Raw genomic sequence first — 19,372 nt, 5'->3', positions numbered from 1 at the left:
CTGGGACCAAGTAACCAGGGCTATAATTCAGTCTGCCCAGTGGCTTTTGTTCAGATTATATACTTGAGTATAATACTACCCTTCTCCAAAGAGATGTCTCTGTTCTTAAATTAAATTCATTTTTCATTATAGTTTATCTGACCTAGCAATTGCAGACGTTACCTCACGGTCTGAGAAGAACGCACACATGGATAGAAATAATTCTTTTTCTTTACATAGGTGCATATATACATACAGCCTCTGAGGAAAGTCTCCTGTGGTGTGATACTATCCCCTGAGGTCTCCTGTGGTGGTCAAACCAGAATGTCTGCCCTACAGGAGAATTCAACTTTGGCAACATGCAAATAGGACTCCAAGTTAAACCTCCGCGCATGCGACAAGAGATGTGACAAGATGTGACAAGACCCCTGATCATGAAAGGAGATACACCAGTGGTTCCCTGCCTGTATAGCTTGCAAGTGATGTTGCCAAGGACATCTCCTAGACTTCCTCACAAGCACAGGATATGCAAGAAAAAAAAAGAGGACATATTGACATGCAAAGGAAAACAAGATCCTGCCTTGTTTTTTTAGGGAGAGGGGAGTTCTGAAGAGTGGTCAGACAAAGAGTTCAGGTCTTAATACCATTACATCCACAAGGCTGTCATTATCGTACAAAATCAGTGATGCCATAATGAAAGGGACAGAGTTCTTTTTGGTTTCATCCCTTCTTTCGTACTCTTTTTGCACTTTGTGATTTTTTGTTGCTTCGGGTTTTGGTTTGTTTTAAAAAACAAAACAGAACTAAAGAAAACCAAACCACAGGGTTGAACATCTTGTGAGTGGATAATCAAAATGCAAAGAAAGCCAATTCTCTTATCTTCGTGTCAGTCAATTGGTTTCAGTGTAACAGACAGGAAGAAACTTAGTAGGGCTCCTAGTCTTCATGATAACATCAAACCAGACATATTCAACACCAATCATTATTAAATTTATGAGAGTTTCCAAGAACATTTGTATCCTTTGATCGCTGTGATTCATAATAATCTAAATCTTACATGGTACCGTGATAAATAAGGCTCAAGGAGGTAAATACCATTATCCTTATGTTAATATGAGGGAAAGAGGGAAACAGAAATAAGGATAAGAAATGACTTCAGAGGATCCACCCAGTCCTCTTGCCCTTTTTCAGAGGTACCCTGGAGAACCACATGCCTTGCTACAGAAGCTGCAGGTATGAAGGGAGATCTTTCCATTGGCATCCACAGCCTTTTGATCAGTGAAATAAATTGATTTGCTAACTAGCAAGAGACTGAGCAAACAAAATAAAAAACAAGGTTAATGAAGCATAAAATCTGCTCATTCTTTTGTTTGTTATTAATTTTGGGGAGTTAGAACAGCATCTGACACTTTATCTAATTATCTAATCTAATAATAATAATTTAATAATCTAATAAGCAATAGCTTGCTTGAGGTTGGAGAAACATTCGTCTACTAAATGTTATTTGAACGCAGATGGACACCATCACTGCCCCAGGGATTTTCTAATCAAGCTCTATAAGGGCAGGGAAAGAGGAATTCTATCCCTGCTTTACAGATGTAAAAACTCAGGGATAAAAAACCTGAAGTACTTTCCCAAGATCAAATTGCTAACCAAAGAAAAAATGGGTATGGAACTGAGTTCTCTAGTAATGCCTTAACCCAAGCATAAGCATTGGTTAATCTTGATAACACTTCACAGAATAATAAATATTGTGCAATACATTTCCTTCAAAGAATAAAATATCCGTAACATGAAAACTATTGCACCCTGTGCTATTAAATCTCTACTAATAGGTAGAGCAAGACTGCGGTTTTGTATATAAGTGCATGGACAGATTATAAAGTATGTGTTGTAACGAAATTCAGATTAGCAAATTTCTGTGGTGTACTGCTTCATAAATGTTATTCAAAAATTTTCACTGAGCTCTACAATGAATTCCCAATACATAGCATAACAAAAGTTTTGCCACTAGCTTAGACTTGGAGACATTCCGTTGTTCATGAATTAGGGTCTCCCATATGTCAAGACGAATATAAAAGCCAAATCTGACACCTCTGGCTCATATATTGCGTTTGCAGGTGTTCACATCTGGCTAAGAACAAGTGAGAATGAGAACTCCTGCAACAGCAGTACAAAAAGCAAAAACAAAAGAAAAGGAAGATCTGACCTCCAAAATGCAGACTCTCAATTCTTATTAATTCTCAAAGCAATAATAATTCCCTATATCACTTTCTAAATGACATTTGACTTGATATTTGCTGAGAACTATCATGAAGCTTTTCAAAGTCACATAGTTCAAAAAAGCTCTAGTGACATATTTGAATGGACCTTATTTCCAATTTTACTTTCACATTCAAGAAAAATACCCAAAACGAGAAGAACTGTTTAATCAATGAGAAAAAGCATGATTTCTAACATTTTCTTGATGCTGATATTGAAGAAAATTCTACATATTAGAGGAAATGTCACTTACAATGGCATCGCCAGAAACAAAAGGGCAGTTACAAGAATGAAGCGACGCGGTTATGACTATTTCAAGGTTGAAGATCATAAGAATGACTGAAAATAAAAAGTCTGTGCACGGTTTTTGTGAAGAATCCTGCAAGTTTTACAACAACGCCTAGGAGTTGTACACCTTACAGTTCTTGCTTCAACAAACTTTTCGTTGTGTCTGTTTTTCAGCTGAGTCACTTTTACCTAGATGCAATATAAGCAGGTTATCGTGTGTATAAATATATATTTTTTTTTTACATATATATATATATAAAGATATCAACTTCTCCTCTGTCTGCCACCCTTCAAACCTGCTTTTCCCCGGGCCTACTTATAATACACAATTCACAATGTAATATGTAGCTGCAAAGGAAAAAAATGAAACAAAATATTGGAAGGTCAATGTTTCCATATAAAACCATTAAACCTTATACCCAAGTGTAACTTAAACCAGTTAGGAGCAGTCCCATCAGTTTAAAAAATACAAAACTTGAAATCACTGTTGCTCAAAGATCAATGCACAAAAACCAAACCATACGACTCTTTAATGGCGCTGATTCTCCGATCCAGCTCCGCCCAGTCATACAGAGGATAACAGAAACACTGCTCCCGGGGGTGCCAAAGAGCTGGGCAGGGACATTTTGGGTAAAATGTACGAGAGATTCTGAAGTCTAAGTTCAAAGAGAACAGTTTCCACGCTGCTGGTGGCTGGATGCCCTACACCTTGGACTCGGAGCTCTGCAGGAATGGGCACCGTTCCCTCCACAAGCACACATGGAGAGCAAAGCACCTCTCCAATGCCACAAGCGTGCTGTGCAGGAGAAGCCAAGAACCGTCCAATGGGCAAATACCCTATACTTTACCCAAGGTGGTGCCAAGAGTTTCCCTCCATGCAAATCTCACAGGCCAGCACTTTCTTTTGAACCTACAAATTCTTTTTCAAGAACTAAACAGGATAGATAGGGATGCAGGTGAAAGACACGGAGCGCTTATTCTTTTCCTCTAAGAAGATACCACCAACTCCCTCTTCTTCCCCCTGCCCCTTTTTTTTTTCCCCCCCCTCAAAGATATCAATGGACTGAGCACTCGTTTGAGTTACAAGAGGTCAACTCTTTTTCTGCCCTATTCTTTAACATTTTCCTGAAGAGCTCCTGTCACATTATAGCTAGCATATCACACCCCTTCTGCTGATGCATGCTTCTGGCTGAAAAGGACTGATTTGAAGAGCCCCAGATGGCAGAAAAGGTAAGTATGACAGCGCTGAGTGACAAAATGCAGGCTCCATCCCTCCCACCCCAGAGGAGTGCCTACATTGCTATCTTGCATTGCAAGATCAAGGAGCAAATCCACTAGCTGGTGGCTACAGCGGACGTGCGCAGACACATAGACTACCTATTTGTAAGGTACCAGGTACAGTTTTTGCCTGATATTGCAGTGGTCTTCATGCAACATGCAAAGGGAATATGCTGGTCTGTGGAATACGTGCGTTACTACACTGCAAAACCTGACTTTATATAAAATAGATCTGTTACGAAAACAATATTTGGTTTTATTAGAAACACGTTAGGTGCCCTAGAGAAAAACAGAAAAATGCACTTCCAGTGGCTCACCAGGTGTTGCAGTCATTAGTCACCGTCTCTCCCTTGGCATATTCTCTTCCGTTGTGAAAACACGGGCATCTCTCAGGAGCAACACATTTATTTTCATGTCGCACCTACACAAAACACACAGTTTGTCAGCACGCAGGCCTGTTTGTATGTGCTAGCGCACAGAGGAGTAAGCACAAGGACATGTGGATAAAGAATAAAGGAAAGGACGGAGAAAATGGTTCAAGACAATCTAAAGAAAGGTACAGCATTGCTAATATTTTTTCCCATTAACATAAATAGACCTATGGGCACACAAATCACAGTCTTGTATCAGTGGCTGAACATCAACTTAAGCTGTTGGGAGAATAAATTAGATTATAGAAGAATCTCATGATGAGAAAGTTCAATTTGACCAAAACCAGGATGAGGCGAAGATAAAATAGGCCAACCTGAGTACGGAGAGCAGTTGAACAGCACACGCTTCTCACACACAACAAAATGAAGGATGGCCTACCAGAAAAGCAGCCCGATGTAGAGCTCAGCTGGGCTGAAAACTGAAAGACAACCACTAAGGACGAGATGAGGAGCCGCAGTACCAGAAGAACTCAAGTGAGAATGAAGATTCGTTTGTCACAGACAACACCTCTGTCAGCTCGCCTCTGAAAACTGCAGTAGACGCTAATTTTCTTTCAAATGGCTACTTATTCCCCATAAGGCAGGATAAATACCAGTCTACTTGAAACATTTTTCCAGTCTCTCAGGCTCTGTCGCTGGGGAATAGACCATTATGTTCTGTCGACAATTTTTTCTTTTTCAGTTTTACCCTGCTGATCTTAGTTTCTTTTTGTATAACAACAAACCATTTGTCCCACTTAAAAAAAAAAAAAAAAAAAAGAAAAGGGAAAAAAAACCACCAACACCAAAACCACGACAGCAAAAAAGAAACCCCACATAATGCCTTTAGACTATTCAGGTTTTTTCCTTCCTTTTCTCTGTTTTTTCTGCGATTACTCCCTTTCCATTTTGAAGGCAGCCAGTTTTGGAGAATCAAACAAAATGAAGGCTGGCTATGGTGTTTTTCACTTGGACGTGACTTTGCAAAGCCAGGGGTAGGTTTGGCTCTTGCTTCACGGAATACCGAAATGGAGAGCACTTCCCCTCCCTCTCGTTCAAAAGTCACAAAATATCACCTTCCCACTTTAAACTCTTTCTGTAAAATCATTAAAATAGTTTCTTTTTTACCATTAAATACAGGCCAATGAGATCAATGTAGTCTGAACGCCAGGTTAATAAAGTAGAACAGCTCTACCTTTTCCTATAGGGACCTAGAACTGCCACAGGGAACTACTAATAAAAAGGATTTCACAGCCCAGAGACCCTTCATTCATATGCAGCTCCACATGCTCCGTGGCTTATAGAGAGCTATATTATGCCAAATAAACTCACACAGATAGAAGCAAGATGGAAACAAAGAAATGCTTTTCTAGATGATAGAGCTGGGGCTCTGCCTCGGACTTAATCTCCACAAAGAACAGGGAGAAAAGAGGCCAGAAAAGACCATATGTTTCCAAGGGTGTTTAATTCCTTCCTTCCTTCCTTTCTTCCTGGTGGCATGCAGGAAAAAAAGCAATATATGACTTCACTTTCATGGCTACATTTCTGAACTTTTCCACAGTGTTCAGCAACACAGGTCACAATAGACTTGAGGGCTAGCCTCTGGGTACAAAATTTAGGATTAGGCATGTGGTTAGTAAAAGGAGGTTTAGGACCTCTTCTACTTGCTCCCTCAACACATTGAGATGAAGATAGTCACAGCCTATCCCCAACTCTAAAAACTTAATAGACTGGTATTAGTATTTCCATCACAAACGTCTGGCCACCATGAAGCTACAGCGCAGCAACTGTTAATCCACGGACAAAGAGGGAAGACTACCTTGTCTGAACACTGCAGAGTGGGTGGGTGGGTGGGATTTAGAAAGCTGGACATAAATACCCGAAGTATGGACTTTGCCCAGAAAACTAATTAAGAGTAATTGCTGCAAAACTCAACAGATTGTGATTTCGTTAATAGTAACACACAATCTACTGGTCATATTGGCTCCACATCCAAACGCAGGTATATCTGGCAGCCCGATGCCATGCTGTGTTACAAGTCATTGAGCACAATACCATGTGGTACTACTAGGCCAATGGCATTATTCACAAACAGCTGGACTTTGTGTGGAAGCCTCTCAATCCATCAATAGATAGCATTTAATACAGGGGATCTAACAGTCTTGAGTGCCTGAGGTGATGGGAGGCCACCACAAGGCAAGACACGGGTTTGTAATGAGAACAGCTGCTGTTTGCACCATCTCACACCCTCATGATGATGCTCCTGAGAGCACATCCGTTGGATTGTAAGTGGTTGACTAGCTGATGATCCCCCCCACCCCATCCCTACTTGGGGATCTGACAGAAACGTCCATCATTTCCTTGCTCTGTCTTATTAATTCTTAAGACTTGGCAAATCTTGCAAGAGGAAGGACAATATTACAGATTTCAGAACCTTTAAAATTCCTCTCCCCTAAACTCTGCCATGATGAGGCTGAATTTTAATCTCGGTCAACACAATTTTGATGAGTATCTCACTGTCAAGGGAAGCTCAGTTTTTCACTCTGTTCCTCCTGACACACCTGAGGGCTTCAGCAGAAAATCAGCCAAAGTTATAAAGGAGTAAGGGATTAAGTAAAGGAAGTGGGTCAGATTAGAACCCAACAGCTGATAACGTTTTAACTAAAACAGCCTGTCACCATTTCTGTGCAAAGACAAGTCAAAAACATGTTAGGACAGACCACTCAATATGTGCGGGTTTACATTTGACTTTTCTTTCCTATGTTAGCTGTATGCTCCTTATGTTTATTTTATGAAGCACCATCCTCAGGCAGATGCACATACCAAAAAGCTGATACCCACCTCCTTGTGAAGACTCTTTCATAGGATAAGCCTACACTGAAGGACATACAGCAGAGCTAGCAGGAAAATCAAAATAGCACTCTATAAAAGTTTCTGTTGAAAACAGTCTGGAAGAAAAAACCCTTTCAAACTTTTCCGATTAATACGTTTAGGGCTGGGTTTTTTTTCCTTTTTGTACTAACGTATCATAGTTTTATAAATATTTTTATTTCAGCAGCCATAATACAATAAAACATTTAATTTCAATTTTAAACCTTAATTTTGCTTCAGTTGCTGGAAATTGAAAGAAATTAATTTTCTCGTTTTGGAGTGTCTGGATTTTGTGCTTTCTGATTGTTCTGCTCCTCTTTTTCCCCAGAAAGGTGGTTAACACTCCATTTGTATATTTATTAATATTTTCCAATGGGAAAAACCTGGAGTGCAGTAAACTAAACTGAGAAAGCATATTTTTCCCCACACTTCTGCACATATGTTATGATTTATCTTTTCTGCTCTGCAAAAGGGTGACAAGTATGGAGAATTTCCCACCCTCCAGATGATCAAAGACAGAAAAAGAATTACTTTTCATGACATAGTGAACATTTTTATTTTCAAGAAATCAAAACGATGTAAAATATTAAATCAAGATGAACTGGAAAAATTATTTTTCAGTTGGAATAAATTAGCTTTCATCTGTATTTTCTGATTGGGGAAATAATCAATTGACTGACTAGCAATTTCTCACCCCTGCAAATTTTCTAATTCACGTCTATCTGACTGCAGCATCATATTCTTTAACAATCTGTGATTTTTTTGAAATTATTTTTCAGATATGAAATTCAAAATTGGCAGGCAATTTGTGCATACAGATTTCATGCTATGCACTGCTCTGTTTAAGACTGGTAACTCAGCTCACTTATGTGTAAACATCTCTTTATATACGTAGAAATAACTTTGCACTCAATTCCATATTAAGTGTATATAATTGCAAATTGTACCGGAGAGTTGTTTATGTAAACTAAGTATCTTGCTTGTTTTTTCCTGATGGTATGAACCATTTTAGAGAAGCAGGAAGATTAATTTTTTTTGCTAATAAGTTATCCATGACCATTCATAATTCCTATATGCTACCGTACTTCCAAAAAAAAAAAAAAAAGAAACCTTCCGTAAATTGGCACCAGTTCTTCCACAGTGATGATACGTGGAAATATTTATTCCTATAAATGTTCAGTAATCTGTTCCTTCTCACAGACATTCCTACCAACAGTAGCTCACCTCCGTGAGTGCTTGTAAATTAAACAGGATTACAGAATACCAACAAGGGAGAACAACCAGTAAAAGGAACAGTAATACCTTTTTCCAGTCCCTTTATTGTTCAGCCCCGTTGGTACAAGTCTGGAAAACACAGACTTCGTGACTTTGCAGCGCTTTTCCTCAGCATGCCCAGAGTCTTTAAGGGAGAGAGAGAGGCTGCATGGAAAGGAGAACCTGGTCACCGACCCAAATCCTTCAGTCTTTGGCAAATAACACTGGGAGCACAGAGGCTCATTGGGGAATGCAGAAATAAGGAAAAAGCCTCCCCCAGACCATCCTGGTTAGGTACCTATTGGAGACGAGGAGGAAACTGCTCTTTGGCAACAAGCTGGCAGGTCCCAGGGAGCCACATGCCAGGAGTCTAACGCACGGCCATGGGCGCCCAACATCATGAAAGCACCGAGCTTGATCCTGGCTTTGCATGGCCGTGGTTACAACAAAGTCATCTACATACTGGCTTCTCCCATCGTGGCTTTGAGAAACGTGAATCTTGCAATTTTTATTCCCTGCCAGACGGGAAGCCAAGGAAAGCAAGCAATTATAGACGGAGTTTACTGGAAGATTGAACCATACTGACATCTAGCGAACAAAGAGCTTATTTTACTAGTTTGTTGGGTTTTTTTTTTTTTTTAAATACTGGGCCCGATTCTTCTATCCAAACCCTGACAAGCCATGTTGTTGAGTTCAGTGGCGTGTTTTACATTGCTGCGGAGTAAACTGAGGTTTACAATTCCAGAATGCCAAGGACTGTTTCTCCTGGCAAGAATTTTATGAAACAGCTGTTTGAATGATAATTCCAACCTACTGAAAAGGAAGAGGAAATTCTATACTAAACACAAAGGTTAATTACTAGGGAAGTAGATTTGGGATGGGGAGCTGCTACTTTTTTTTTTCTTTTTTTTTTTTTTCTTTTTTTTTTCCTGTAGTTACCATAATTTGTTTTCCATGATTATCTCTGAAGTGTACTATTACCATATCCTGGAACTGAAACCAAGTCTCAAGCCCCTTCACCAAATCAAAGAAGTCAGATTTTTATATACTGAGAAAGATGTATTGGAACTTTACCAGTACACAAACTTCTGTAAGTTGACTTATCACACTATTATTTAGGAATAGTCTTCTCTAAAAGGAAAGACATTAAAAAAAATGTGAAAGGAAACACCACTTATAAAATAGCAGTGAAAATTTGCTCAATATTGATATGAATGCCTTCAAGTTATGTTCAGTATTTTTCACTTCGGACCAACAAGATACTTCACAAGCCTGAGATTTTGTCTACAGCTGTCATTTTATTCTGCAGTATCATCTATTTACATAAATGTGTGCTCATCAGCAAAATATGGTAGCGAAGTCAAAATATATGAATATTAATGCTAGAAATGACTCTGTTATGAGAATTCTTTTTTTGTTTGTTTGTTTCTACTGAGAAAGTGGCAGGAATTTTGAGGGAGAAAACATTTGTATTCATATAGAAGCAGAAAAAAAAAGTCTTTCTAAAAAACCCATGTTTCCAGGGAATGTTAATTGCTTTTTTAAATGGAAGTTAAACTAGTGGATGAAGTCAATTCATTAGAACTGACGCCTAAACATAAACACGCATCTCAACCCTAGAAGTAATAACTCACACCTTCATTTGCTAACAATGTCCAGTGCATATTAACCTGAGCCTGAACCTTGAATAGGTATAAAAGAGTAAAAAAAATAAAAGTTATCTTTTGCATTTCTAGATTTCCTGGATTGCAGCATTTGAGAACATCTTGCTTTACCATATGCCCCTCCGAGTCAGAAAACTGCACCAGCACATCTCCAAGTACCGTAGGTATCAAATAAAGTCTCATAATTGTAAAGTATTTTAGCCCTCAAACAAAATAAAGACGCGGCCTCAACTCTTTTTCCAGCACCTGTCAGGTATTTTCATCTGCATTTCATACGTTGAACTTAATAAACTTCTTAATCCCAGCAGTTTCCCGGGACAGAGGACTCAAAAGTGCCACTTACTCAACTTCATAAAGAGCATACCATGTGCTCCACCTCTATCTTTTTCATGTGATGCCCGGGACTATATCCCCAGTGAGATCCTGTGCACCTGCCCAGAGCGTATTGCACAGCAGTGAACACTGATGCTTTTTTCTATTGCTCAGAGAACAGCAGCAGCAATCTGCTGTCTAATCTACTCCGCCTCCTTTTTATGAGGGCTCTAAATTGATACTGGTTTCACAGTCACTGGCTTAGCAAATACCTACTTGCTCTATTTAAAAATGACTAAACTAGTGATTAAATTTGAGGGTTGCGGAGGAACATAACCCTGGACTCCAAAAAGCATTTACCAGTGAAAAAAGCATGCTCAGCACACCATCTGCAACTCCAGGACACACTCTGACAACATTTTGGCAAGTTTCGCATCCCACGTTCTGTCTCATGGGGAACTCTCAGCTTGGTACAACACACAGAAAGGCAGCAGCAGAGATGGAGACATGACGAGGAGGCAATTAGTATCAGCAGGAGGGTTTGGCTGCATGTGGGGTGGGTACGTGGGGTACGGGTGCCTGTGTACTTTTGTCTGCCTGACTAGGGAAGTTCAGCAAGGCTGAGGAAGAGTTTGGGAGGAGAGTTGAAGGAAGACATAAATTGGTCTTAAAAAAAAAAAAAAGTGGGGTTTGGCTTTTTGTTTATCAATTATTATTACAAGTTTGACTTGGTCTTCGATGCACATATACCAATATACATATTTTAAACCAGCCACAATTTGGCAGAGTCAATACTTCACAACCACATATTTCCAGGCCGCAAGAAGACTGCTGGTAGGAAAAAATGAAGGCAAGAAAACAGAGAGGAGCCTGCTTACCATCCCTTTTGGACAAAGGCATCCAGATACACAGCCATGGCTGATGCATTCCAAGTCATAATTCTGGCAAGTCTTGGCACACTCCAACCCTTCAGCTCTTGGGTTGTTTGCAGGACAGACAAATTTTTCCATGGGGTATCTGCATGTCAAGCTCCTTTTTACTTTCAAAAATAAATTTACGAAAATTGCAATTAGAACTCAAGTAGTGTTAGCACAGTATTTTGCTAAAAGATGGGTCAACATTTTTATTAGAAAACTAATTTAGGATATAGAATGGAGCAACGCCACCACACCACTATGAATGACATTGCAAAGGTAACAGGCCCCACCTCCCAGTGAAGCGACCTCAGTTAGGCTATCATAAAAGCCTGTGTTCTAATAGGGAAGCAAAAAGAGCTGCACAAGCGTTCAGTTCCAGATTGCACTAGGGCTATGAGCACACTTTAGTGTGAAACCTATTTCAACCTGAGGCAGTGCACACTGGCAATGTCAGCGCAAAATCCATGTTCTGAGAAGCAACAGCACCATACATTTTTGTACTTAGAGTCACTTCCAAGACGGAATGTAACTACGTGGGTGACTGTTAATAACAATGCCCTTAGCTTAAATACAGAGTTTTCAAACTTTTTGAGAACTCAGGTTCTGAAAGAAGATCAGAATTTCCCAAGAAACTCAAGGTTATTATTTCAAGCAATTCTAGATATATGCCTCTCTGAGGTTTTGTAAGTCTTAACACACTAATATCAGGAAAATTATGTCTTAGTAACATTACAGCAAGAGTTTGGTGAGATACACACCTAAAAGGCTTCACCTGAAGGACAGTGGGGGCCACCCAGTGACACTACTACTGATGTTTTATCAAGACCCCCTCTCCCAACACAATCCCATAAACTCCATCAGTTTACTTCTCTATCAGTGGAGAATCTCAGAAAATCCCAGAACACTAATATCTTGCTCTCCAACGCAGTGCTTAGCTCTGCAAGGCAGTTGCCAGTCTCTGGGAGGCTTTACGGTGAGATGCCTGGTGGCTGGAGGGCACACGCGGTGCCTGGCAGCACTCTAACCTTCAAGCCACCAAAAGCTTCATATGCACCAGAACTTGCAGCCTGCAGGAGGTGTAAAGCTGGCTAGTTACTGAAGTCGTGTGATCCTCAAATAGAAACTGAGGGCCTCGGATCACTGCCAAGGGAACCCCTTAACCTCTTCAACTAAAGACAGGGTGCAGTGGCTAACTATAGTTTTGAGAGGCGGGACACAGTGAGCCCTGCATCCTCCCATGCAAACATTTTGTTTCTAGCGTATAACAAAAAAAGGTTTAGAAAGAGACTTCCAACATCACCAGCCACTGCAACCTCTGGTACTTCTTCCCTACTCTAGATTGCCAAGAGACAGAAGAGGGGGAAAAAAAAAAAAAAACACCCAAAAAAACCACACATTAATTTCTTAAAGCATACTAACTTCTGGCAGATGGCCTCTCATCAGCGAAAACATCTGGCAGGAAGGCACCAGGAGCTCTGTTTGTACTGCAGTGCATGAAACCGTTTTCACAATAGCTAAGAAAAACAAATAGAGCTTATATTTAACAAGGTGACATTTAGCTTTCACTCATGCTGTTGTTTTCAGACAGGCCTACGGGGAACTTGTCAGAGTACCAAAATTACCCCTCTCAATTGCTGCTGATCTGTTGCTCTCCATTCACTCTGCTCATTCAACATCAAAGGCAAATCTTCCTTAAGATAGTCGCAGTGACACACTAGCACGGTAAACCAGCCGTATGCTAGCCTTGTCCAGCTGAATCCAATGCATCTGCACAGGCATAAAGCTGGGCAAGACAATAGTCAGGTCTGCTGTGGGGACAGGTAAGGAACCACTTAGTCCCTGCAACTTCTGACTTCTGTGGCAGAGGAGAAAAGGAGCAGACGTTGTTCCCAAAACTGGGCTTGCCGGGAGCTGCCCAGCAATTACATTCATACTCTCAGTGTACCGCTACTCAATTTAACAATTAGAAATGCTTTTTAATATTTGTATCTTTCACCGAGATAATTAGGTTTTAACGACTAAGAAATGTAACGCAGTACATTAAAGTAACATTTTAAAAGCCTTCGAAGTAGCTATTGTCAGTAATTAAACTCCATTTCAAACTGGCAGGAACAGGGCTTCGTCCTTTTTTTCCTGACTGAGAGGGCGTTTGAAATTATACGGATAGAGATGCAACAGCAAAACTCACCATTTGGTTTATTGGAGGCAAAATCTTGCCCTCTTCTAAACTAGTTTCAGAGGAGGTAAAGGACCTGAGGAACTGAACCGGTTAACCACTCCGGCTATCCAAAAATTTCTGAATCATGGCATGTAGGGATGAGTTATGAAAACTGACTGCACTTACCACATGGTGTAATGATCTGAAAAGACATCCTCTGGCTGGAAGATCTCACCGTCATAGTAACAAGAGCAGTGGGACTTTGGCACGCACTCCTCACGCTCATCCAGGTAGTGCCCGGGGGGACAGAAGCATCCTTCCACACAGAGTTCATCACAGTCCTCATCCGGGTAGGACAGAGATCTGCAGGTCTGGTTGCACGGCATCCCACACTGCTGGTACACTTGGCCTTCAGGACAGGTCATTGCTGTTGAATGATGTGCACGGCAGGGAGACTGGCATTAGATCCAAAGCCAACTAAAAGAAAAGCTGCCTAAATCAGACTGGAAAGCTGGGAATTAGAATGTATTTACTCAATTTACTCACTGACAGAGGCCCGTATTACACTGTCTTTCCTTAACTCTGCAGCACCAGGGAAGCCTAGGGCACTGCTTATACGTACACACACAAGCAAAACCCTTACTACGTGCAGTTTCCAATAAATGTCGGGATTGGATTGCAACCCCTGCAATGGAAATCCATCCACAAAATTTCATCCGGAATGAAAAACACAGGCCGTGTCCACCCTCTGCTATTACTTGGATCTACAAGTTAGGAGCATTACAAGTATCACATACACATTTACAGTTCTCTTCCTTTCCAAGATGGCTGGGGACAATGTGGTCAAAATAAGTAGAAATGTAGGTTTCTGCCTTGATAAGCAGGTGCTACCACAGTTTAAAGCCTCACATCCCAGAAGCCCTCAGTGATTCCACCGGTGGAAACAGGTGCAAATAGCGAAGTCATTTAATGATTGTGGAGCCAAACCTTGGGTACTAACGATTTCTGATGATTAATTCATTTTTATGGAGACCTAATTATGGCATTTGGAGCCATTTTGGCTTCTTTGTTTATAAAACTTCCACTTCGTTCTACAGCGCCGATTTTGAGGCAACCTCCCCGGCATACATCAGCATCGGCACTAGGTGGCAGCTCGGACAACACATTTCAGAAGACGAGAAAACAAGTTAGTATTATCAAGGGCTTTTAACAGGCCTCCTGTTAACCGGAGTTTACAAGACCTGTCGTTTGTAGCACCTTTCCATAGCAAACGGCCAGGGTTGTAAGGTGATGAGGTAGGATGTTCAGCGGAGTGAGGGAAGCAGCTGCAAATACAAGTTGGCGCATTTGTACTGTGCTAAAACCAAGATCAAGGGGTTACAGAGAAAGCTCTTCCTCTTCTCATCCCTGCAGAGTGATCCAATAATCCTGACCATCTCTTCTGTGAGCACACACCCCTGGGAACTGTAGCAGTAATGATAGTAAAAGAAAAAACTATCTCAAGGCTACAGCCCTGCGGGCCCCTCCAGCTGCTAGCAGGGCTGAACTAACACTGAGACTAACAAAGCAAGTCCCACATGCTAACCAACATCTCATGCTTACCTACACAAAATTTGTCTGAAATCAAGAACTGCTTCTACTTACTGAAGAGAGGCATGGTTGCACCAACATCTCCCTGACTTCTTTTGAGGCACCCGAAGTCCCATATACGGGAGCGTAAGCCTCTAAAACATGAGGATCCAGACTGGCGGCATTTGAGGTGACTTAAAGCCTTCTTCAGAGCAAAGATCTCCCAAGTTTGGGACTTGTGCCCAAACTATTTAACCTCCCTTTCACAACGTAGCCCAAGAAACTTGTGTGTGCTCATCAACACAGAGTAAATACCTCCTAACTCAGAAATAAATAGATGACAGATTCACTCACAGTTCTAGGAGCATTTGGCAGCTATTCACAGAACAGTACTTCTAATTTACATAAACATGATCCTTGCAGAAAATCAAATATTGAACCAGCACCATCCAGGGCTGAGAACCAGTTGCTTTTTAAAAAAAAAAAAAAAAAAAAACAAAACAAAAAAACCAAACCAAAAAAACCCCACACAACCATGAAGCCTTAGCCAAAACTATGATCTGCTACTCGGGAACCTCTGGAAACAGGGAACTGGTCTGGCAGATTTCAGGCAGGTACGCCAGTTTACTAGAGTTTCAAGATTCAACAAGGATAGGATCACTGAGACCAACATCCTGCCCTACTTTCTAGTCAGTGGTAAAACACTCCCGGACCACAGGGACAAGTTTGCAGTGGATCCTTTCTTTAGATAAAGCTCTGTAACTCATCTTACCTGCCGATGCACTTCCTAAGTTTTTAGAAACATCCCTTGCTTTTCCAGTTATGCTACCCGATGCCAAGTTCATACTCCAAGTCCTAATCAACTGTTCCATCACATCTCAGCAACATCTGTTTTTTAACAGCAAAAAGGCAAGACAACTGACCTGGGAGGGGACTTTTGTCTGCATACTTTGTAAGACACTGTCATTACGAAAAATAAAAACAACATTCCGTTATTGCCAGGAAAACGAGAGGAAAAGGCGAGGTGCATCTAGTCTCTATGGACGCCTGTTATAAAACCAAAACAGCTCAATGCTGTGCTCTGAAGCTCAGCCTGTTCCAGGTATAAGATGGAAAATAATGGGAAAGCATTGGAAAAGTGCGTATCCATTGGACAGTTCATCCAGCTTCTTGTGGGTGGGTTTTCAACACAGAGCGAGAGAGACATAAATCCTGACCAGTTTCTCATGTAGTGCAAGGTGAAAATGTGATCACACATAGATCAGCAGCTTTGAACGATGACACATCCTGTCAGGACTAGATTTAACACAGCTGCTTCTCCAGCACCGGCTGGCAGGGTGAGCCCCACCATGTGATGTAGCCATCCTCAAATGCTGCTCAGAGCCTGCCCTACTGCCCACTCCAGCACTCCTGCATCTATCCCATACAAATACTCTTGCAGAAGACATGCAAAGACAATAAGCTACTCACCACCACATTAAGGAAAATAGGGGGATTTTCAATGGGACCTAAAACCTGAATCTAGAGACCTGTTGACTGATTCCCCTTCACCACAAAACAATGCATACATACACAAGACAAAGAATCATAGAATTATTTAGGTTGGAAAAGACCTTTAAGATCATAGAGTCCAACCGTTAACCTAACACTGTCAAGTCCACCACTAAACCATGTCCCTAAGCACCATGACTACATGTCTTTTAAATACCTCCAGGGATGGTAACCCAGCCACTTCCCTGGGCAGCCTGTTCCAATGCTCAATAACCCTTTTGGTAAAGAATTTTTTCCTATCTAAAAGATAGGAATTTTTCTATCTAAAAGATAGGATTCTTGGTAAAGAAATTTTATCCTATCTAAACCTCCCCTGGTGCAACTTGAGGACGTTTCCTCTTGTCCTATCACCTGTTACTTGGGAGAAGAGACCAAACCCCCCACCTGGCTACAACCTCCTTTCAGGCAGTTGTAGAGAGCGATAAGGTCTCCCCTCAGCCTCCTTTTCTCCAGGCTAAACAAACACAGCTCCCTCAGCCGCTCCTCACAACGCCTGTTCCCTAGACCCCTCACCAGCTTCGTTGCCTTTCTCTGGACTCTCTCCAGAATCTTGGTGTCTTTCTTGTAGCGAGGGGCCCAAAACTGAACACCGTACTCAAGGTGTGGCCTCACCAGTGCTGAATACAGGGGGATGATCACGGCCCCAGTCCTGCTGGCCACAATATTTCTGATATGCACCAGGATGCTATTGGCCCTCTTGGCCACCTGGGCACACTGATGGCTCATATTCAGCGGCTGTTGAACAACACCCCCATGTCTTTTTCCACCAGGCAGCTTTCCAGACACTCTTCTCCAAGCCTGTAGCACTACGTGGGGTTGTTGTGACCCAAGTGCAGGACCCAGCACTTGGCCCTGTTGAACCTCATACCGTAGTCTTCAGACCATTGATCCAGCCCGTACAGATTCTTCTGTAGACCCCTTCTACCCTTGAGCTGATCAACACTCCTGCCCAACTTGGTGTTGTCTGCAAACTTACTGAGGGTGCACTCAATCGCCCCATCCAGATCACTGATGAAGATAGTAAACAGAACTGACCCCAATACTGAGCCCTAGGGAATCAGAGAATCATAGAAACATAGAATGTGTTGTGTTGGAAGGGAACCTAGTCCAACCCCCCGGCAGTAAGCACGGACATCTTCAACTAGATCAGATTCCTCATCAAGCCTGGCCTTGAATGTCTCCAGGGATGGGGCCTCCACCACCTCTCTGGGCAACCTGTTCCAGTGTCTCACCACCCTCATTGTAAAGAACTCCTTCCTAATGTCTAATCTAAACCTACCCTGCTCTAGTTTAAAATCATTGTCCCTCGTCTTATCTCTACATGCCCTTGCAAACAGCCCCTACCCAGCTTTCTTGTAGGCCCCCCTCAGGTACTGGAAGGCCGCTATAAAGTCTCCCTGGCGCCTTCTCTTCTTTAGGCTGAACAACCCCAACTCTCTCAGCTTGTCTTCGTAGGAGAGGTGCTCCAGCCCTCAGATCATCTCTGTGGCCCTCCTCTGGACCCACTCCAACAGATCCATGTCCTTCTTGTGCTGAGGGCTCCAGAGCTAGCCACAGTACTCCAGGTGGGGTCTCACGAGAGCAGAGTAGACGGGGAGAATCACCTCTCTTGATCTGCTGGCCACACTTCTTTTGATGGAAAATCACTGTTGACTGGCCGCCAACTGGATTTAACTCCATTCACCACAACTCTGCACATGCATGATATAGACAGCCCTTCACAGCATGGCTTATCTTCTCCTTCCATGCAGCATACAGGGATTGGCTGTGTTGCTTATTCATGGTGGGCAAGGTGGGATTCAGCTCTTAAACAATCAAACTTCATCTAAAATAATTTCAAAGACGTGGGAGACGAATGCGGTTGTTAGCTTGGCATGCAGCAGAAATGCTATGCTACACTAACGACTTACCTCCCTGCCACTTATCCACTTCAAATCAAGCAAACCGGTTCTGTCAAGTCATTTCCCAAGAAGCTGAATCTCCGTTGACCGAGGCAGGAGCAGAGCACGTGTTCAGCACACTGGGCCATCAGCACAAATTATGCAACCTGCACATTCACTTCTCAAGCCCATTAAAAGAGGGATTGTTCTCCTTCATATGACAGGAGATGTCTGGGGCATCAGGATTATTTAATGGGGGCTGATGGATCTACAATCAGGGAAATCGTCACTTTATGAGAACATAAAGCGCTCTGTAATGCACAGAGAGGAGGAAGCAGCTCTGCACTATTAAAGATTAATTGTGAAAATTGACTTGTTCAATTACAGAAAGAACGATGGTGCATTATCGCTGCTCTTTCTTTCAGCCTCCAGACCTGCACATTTTTAAAAGGATTTTTATTACATTACTGTTCCACTATCTGAACATTTACATAAATTAGGTAAAATATTATGAAACCATGCAGCAGTTTAACATAAACTGATTTTGTTCTCATTCGCAGTAAATACTCTCCAGCCTGCAGAAGCTGTAGTCTGACTTTACAGGTACAGACCCTAACAGGTGGAAGGACAGCGACCTCTCTTTCCCTGTTTCTACTCACTCAGTTTATAAGTGTTTTTCGCACGCCGTGTTTGGGAAGAAGTAGCAGAACAGATCTGGAGGGCTGACGAGCCTACATACTTTTCCCCAAAATTTTCAATTGTCTTCTTTCCTTAATAGCAAAGTTACTCAAGAAAATGCAAAAACATCTATTTCACAAATATTTACGGGGAAAAGCGTGTCCACGTTCCATCAAAATTCCATTGAAATGCATTTCTTTGTAACACTTTGACCTAACAGAGCAAGAAAAGCAATAACAGACATTGGCTTCTTCTCTCCAGCTTCTTAGCAGTTTGGCTATTAATCTTGCACTGGACTGCT

General features: G+C 41.7%; 1 protein-coding gene across 1 annotated transcript in view; it reads right to left on the bottom strand.

Moving 5' to 3' along the window:
* The window catches only part of VWF (von Willebrand factor), a 145,598-nt gene that overhangs the window by 85,082 nt on the left and 41,144 nt on the right, over positions 1–19,372 (bottom strand). The window contains exons 16-19 of the mRNA XM_054220138.1: positions 13,580–13,820; positions 12,655–12,749; positions 11,197–11,357; positions 4,125–4,228 (exon numbers count right to left, since the gene is read on the bottom strand). Coding sequence (XP_054076113.1) covers positions 4,125–4,228; positions 11,197–11,357; positions 12,655–12,749; positions 13,580–13,820 — 601 coding nt within the window. The remainder of the gene's footprint in view (positions 1–4,124; positions 4,229–11,196; positions 11,358–12,654; positions 12,750–13,579; positions 13,821–19,372) is intronic.

The sequence above is a fragment of the Rissa tridactyla genome, chromosome 1, assembly GCF_028500815.1.
Source record: "Rissa tridactyla isolate bRisTri1 chromosome 1, bRisTri1.patW.cur.20221130, whole genome shotgun sequence".
NCBI classification, from domain to species: Eukaryota; Metazoa; Chordata; class Aves; order Charadriiformes; family Laridae; genus Rissa; species Rissa tridactyla.
Note: the sequence above shows the minus strand (reverse complement) of the source record. Positions and strands in the feature narration are given on the sequence as shown.